The 5,447-nt window shown below is 53.6% G+C and overlaps 1 protein-coding gene across 1 annotated transcript in view; it reads right to left on the reverse strand.

Moving 5' to 3' along the window:
- Window positions 1-3,103: 3,103 nt before the first annotated feature.
- Window positions 3,104-5,447, reverse strand: part of INHBA (inhibin subunit beta A) — a 4,157-nt gene continuing 1,813 nt past the window's right edge. Inside the window, exon 2 of the mRNA XM_069084553.1 lies at window positions 3,104-4,535. Within this exon, the coding sequence (XP_068940654.1) occupies window positions 3,802-4,317 (516 nt within the window). The 5' untranslated portion in view covers window positions 4,318-4,535 and the 3' untranslated portion in view covers window positions 3,104-3,801. The remainder of the gene's footprint in view (window positions 4,536-5,447) is intronic.

Here is a 5,447-nt window from a genome sequence, read left to right on the forward strand (position 1 = left end):
TAGGCAAAGAGAACTGGGCGACCCCCCCCCCCCCCCCCCCCCCCCCCCCCATCGCAGCCCCTACAACAGACAGTATCCCCACTGCCTGAGTTCCTGCTCTCATGCCCAGCACAGCCTGAGCCCCAGACAGAGGTTGTGTCTCTAGGTAAGGAATCAATCAGTGGCTCCAACCTCCCCCAACCCCTCAGCAAACAATCCCCTCCAGGCCCCAGGATTCCAGGGACCTCCTCCTGCAGCTTTCTCGGCACTTTCTCCAGCCGGGCGGTTTCAGATTTCTCCTCTCCTTTCCTTCCGAGTTCTCTCTCCCCTCCTCCTCCTCCCTGCTGCCTGGGGGCTGCTCTGAGTGGGTCACCTAACTGACTGCTAGCAAAGCTGCCAGCCTCATCCTCTGCCCTGGGCAGTGGCCCAAAGCTTAACAGTTCACTGACTAAGAAGTTCCCTTCTTTAATAAAACAACACTGCGGCCCCTCTTCCCCCACACCCCATAGCAACATTTGCAAAGCTACAGGGAGCCACCTGCCAGGCTACTTGAGGTTCCCCACCCCCATCCCCTGTCTCTACCTGCTCTCTGAAAACCGGACAATCCCTGGAGGCCATCCTCTGAGGTGGGGGTGAGGGGTCCTGAGCCATTCTCAGAGCTCCCCTAGGCTCCTGACGTAACTCTGGGTGGATAAGTCAAGAGAAAACTTTTTTTTTTTAACTGAATGGAAGAAATGGGGATCAAGGGCTGGATCAGCATAGCTGTCTCCCTACTGCTTGTCATTAGCCTGAAAAAAGTCATGCCTGTGGGGAAAGCTGGTAGAAAGAACTCCACCTGCCTAGAATACCATCTAACTGAACAGGCACCAGCCTGGGTGCTCCAGCAGCAGGCTTCTGGGTCCTCCCCGTGGCACCCCTCTGCCTCCAATGTGCCCTAGGAAACCAGTAACAAAGAGACAGGCAAACGTGAAATCTGGGGGCGAGGATGATGCTTGGTATGCCTGACCTGGGCATTCCATTGGCTGCCATTTGTACTGGGCTACCTTAGTGATGAAGCCCTTCTGATCAGGTCCCGAGATCTATGTAGGGGGATCCATTCTGCCACCCATCTGCCTCTGGTCCGTCTCTGTCACCATCAGAGCCAAATCACTGGCCCTGAGGACAGCAGGTCCTGACCAATCCCACGCTGTCTGCAGGTCAAGGGTTTATTCACCTGGCTCAGATTCTTAACATGCCCTTTTGGCAATCTGGTGAAACCTATGGACCACTTCTCACAATCATGTTTTGGAATACATAAAATCCATGGGAACACAAAGGAAATCAATGACATTGAAATACAGTTATCAAACTGAAGCCAACAAACAAGTTTTCACCGCCTGGGTTAAGAACCCCTGCTCTGGAGCCTCACAGTTCCTTCTTTGGTGGTAAAGTTTACAGTATTGGAAGATGATGAAATACTCTTATTATTATGGGGGGGATGGTAAAAAAAATAACAGCTTTGCCCGGGGCCTGTTCCCAAAACCCCACTAATCCCCCTCCCTCCCTGAATCTTCAAACCAAGCAGGCAAGAGCTTTCCATTACAAGGCTCATCTCTAGACAGCATGTGAATCATTTAACTCCTTAGGAATATGGCTCTATTTCCTTCACACTAACTGTTTAGGACATAGGAAAGGCAAGGCCTGTTGTGAGTCAGAGAAGAAAGCTGTCTGGGCTGAGAAAGGAAAAGGCAAAAAGATGAGGGAGGGTGGACAACACCAGAGTAAAAGAGTAACTGTGTCCCTGGTGCCTAGGCCGAGACACATTCCAGAAGGTGGCATGCTGTGGCACCGAGTTCATCTCAGTTTAGATGCTAGAAGCCCCTCACTCCCAGCCATGTCAAAAGGGCCAGCGACAGAAGAGCAAGTTGAATGATCAGCCAGCCTTTGGTTTAAAACACTGCTATCATTGGCCATGCAGTACCCTCAGGATAACACCAATAGAAGATGTCCAGCGGATCAGAAGTGGGTTGCGTGGGAAGTATATAAAAATATCCACAGCATTTCTTTGGGTCAGGGGGCTTGGGCTCTAGCTTGGCTAGCAACAAAGCCTAGGATGATATGCACTGAATACTTGCCTCCAAATTTATCAGGTAGAAAAGAAAAGAATTGTGGGGAGACCTTAAGTCTGTAGGGAGCCAGCACTAGGGAATGTGTGATGCTGGACGGGATTGACGGAGGGCAGCGGGAAGCTGGCTGGCATCAGGGACTCTACACTTCCTGACCTGGCACCTCTTTCTTGCAAACAGGACCTCTGAGTCAACAGGTTTTCAGGGCTGAAAAGTCCTAAGTATTGCCTGGATTGTGGTGCTAGTTATGGCCAACTTATCAGAAGTGCCTGGAGCCTCTTTTCTGTCTAAATGTTCGATGCTGAAGCACAACTAAACTAGGCTTCTTCATCCAGCTCCTCTGGGGGTGGGGGAAAGCCCTTTGCTGGGGGGTGGAGGGTGGGCATCAGGGCACAAAATGCTCCTTTTCTGGACGTGCTTAGAAAGCCCAGCCTGCTTCTGCCCTCCTCCCAGGCACTAACTCAGGCCAGGTATTTTCTCCCCTCCCAGGCAAGGAGGCACCAGGGGAGCCCCCTTCTGCCCCACCAGAGCTTTGCCACTCAGGAACCCTGTGAACCAGGGGCCTGAAGAGTATCTGCAAGCGGCCAGCAAGGTTGCATTCCTTGGCAGGGGGCAGCCTCTCCGAAACTTCACAGAGAACAAGCCTCTTTTTTCCCTGCTTTCTTTTTTTGGTTCAGAGGGCAAAAGTCAGTATTACAAATGTTACCCATGTGAATGCCAGCTCAGAGGGAGCTGACAGCAAGTGCGCCTGTCCCCAGGCCCTCCCCAGCTAACGCCCAGGGTGTGCTACCAAGAGAGACATACACAGAGATACTGCACTGTCTGTCTGTCCCTCTGATCGTCTGCCTTTGGTCTGCCTGTCTGTCCCCATCCGTCAGTATCCCGGGGTTCTGTCGCCCTTCACACCATCCCGGCGGCAAGCGCGGCACCTCATCTTTCAAACAATTCTTTCTCCTCTTTCTTTCTGCCTTTCCTTCCCCCACCCCACACAGAAAATAAAAACAAACCTAAACGGCCACAGCTCCCAGAGTTTGGGGCCGGGGCCCTGAGCAGAGCTGTTCGGCCGCTCTCAGCTCTCTGCTCCGGCTCCGCTGGACTGTCCGCCACCCTGCTCCCCACTGACTGACAAGCTGGGAGTGGGAATCGAGCGCTCCCATCTTCCCACTCTCCCGGCACCCACCGCTTGCCGGAAGCCTGGGCAGCCTAACTTTCTGCTCTGGAAGACTGGTCAAAGACCTTCCTACCTTCCACCCACTCCCAACTCCCACCCCCGTCGGGGCTGTACGAGTTAGGAAACGTTAGCAGAGAAGATACCACAGATCCCGATACAGTCCCAACCTAGAGAAGGAAAGGAAAACCCTACGGCCTGCTCAGTCCTGTGCCCAGACTGCCCACCTCTGCCTCGCTGGCTGCCCAGCCACGACCAAGGGCAGCCGATGATGCCGCCCACACTTGTCCGACTCAGTTCTGTGCCCAGGCTGCTCACCCCTTGCTGTCTGCCCAGTCACCGCCAAGAGCAGAGACCGATGCAGCCTGCAGGTCCTGTTCTGTCCTGTGCCCAGGCTGCCCATTCCCAGTCAAGGGTAGTGATCAATGCGGTCTGCCCAGTTCCTGCTCAGTCCTGTGCCCCGTCTGCCTAACCCTGCCTGCCCCACCATGGCCAAGGGCAGCGACCGATGCAGCCTGAAGCTCCTGCTCCGTCCTATGCCCAAGCCACTCACCCCTGCCTGTCTGCTTGCCTGCCCAGCCCGGGAGTGCCAGAGACTAGGGGAGGGCACTCATCGCAAGTGCAGTGTGATGCGGGTGGGGAGCCACGGGGGCGAAGCGGCAGGCACCCACCTGACTCGGCGAAGGTGATGATCTCTGAGGTTTGCTCCAGGAGCTCGTTCATCTCGGCCCGGCGCCCGATGTCGTCCTCGATCTCCACGTACCCGTTCTCACCCACCTTGCCCACATGCAGTTTTTTGATGGCATTGAGCAGGGCTGCCTTGGGCACCGGCTGACTGACGTCGGGTCGCTTCTTCAAGTGCAGCATATTTAGGATGTGTTTCTTGACGGCTTCCACCATCTCCGGCTGCGAGCTGGGTATCTCCTTGGGCAGGCTGCTGAGGGCACAGGACGGGCACTCCGGGACGGGGCCGGGGCTGGCGCCCTCCGAGCCTGGCGTAGGGGAGCTCCTGACTCGGATCCAGCAGAGCGCTAAAAGAAAGCCTCTCAACGAGAGCCCAGGCATGCTGGCCGCCCGAGCTGGGGTGATCCGCTTTTTTTAAAAGCCCGGGGAGCCTGACCCCCTCCCTCCGGCAGGCAGTGGGCTGGGGCTGCTCGCTCGCTCCCTCGCTCGCTTGCTCTCTCTCCTCCGCGCGCTCGCTCTCTCTCTCTCTCTCTTTCTCTCCCCCTCTCTCTCCTTCTCTCTTTCTCTCTCGCTCCTTTTCCTTCTCTTCAGCAAATTCTCTGGAACGAGAACAAAAAGTTTTCTGTGAAGTTTGGTTTGTAGGTCCCTTCCCTCTCTGAATGCAGTTAAGTGCTGGACGTCTGTGGCTGTCAGGGAGGGGAGTTCTGACTGTCTCAGAGTAGGATAGAGGGAGAGAGAGAGGGAGAGGGAGAGAGAGAGGGGAGAGAGAGAGAGAGAGAGAGAGAGAGAGAGAGAGAGAGAGAGAGAGAGAGAGAGAGAGAGAGAGAACGACGGATTGGCCTGAAGTGAGTGAGTGAATGAGAGAGGGAGGGAGTTTTGTCTGTGAGTAAAGGCTATGTATGAGTAGGGAGGGGGTGGAACAGCCCAGATTCTGACAGGCTGCCTTCCTTATGCTCCTTGCTCCCCAACACACACCTCTCTTCAAATACCCCCATTCTCATATATATATATACATATGTATGTATGTATAAATATATGTGTATGTTTATTTTTTTTTTACTCTCCCTACTTTAAAATGGGATCTTTTTCTCTGAGTGGGTCCTCCCTCTTCTCTACTCTACCTCTCATTTTTTTTTTTAATTAAAAAGGTTTAAAGAAACAAAACCAAATGGATGGTGGGGGGGAGGCAACCCCTCTTCTTAAAACCTTGGACAGACACCTGGCTTTGAAGGTGAGAGGATGGAAGCAGCAATGGGGGAGGGAGGAAGGGCACCAGGGAGAAGGAAAGGAGCTGGACTGAATGAAACTGAAAAGACTGTGTTTCTCTCTCCTCTTCATTCACATTTAAATGTCCAGGATTATCAACACCAGCAGGGGATCTGAAGGCAACAGAGGAACGGTACTTTTGTTTGGGGTTATAGAATATAATATACACTTCTGAACTACAAAATGTATTAAGGTATTGAGAGAGAGAGAGAAAAAGAGAGAGAGAGAGAGAGAGAGAGAGAGAG

The sequence above is a fragment of the Petaurus breviceps genome, unplaced genomic scaffold, assembly GCF_028583685.1.
Source record: "Petaurus breviceps papuanus isolate PSGF00001 unplaced genomic scaffold, PetGlider_PUasm1.0 174, whole genome shotgun sequence".
Classification (NCBI taxonomy): Eukaryota; Metazoa; Chordata; class Mammalia; order Diprotodontia; family Petauridae; genus Petaurus; species Petaurus breviceps.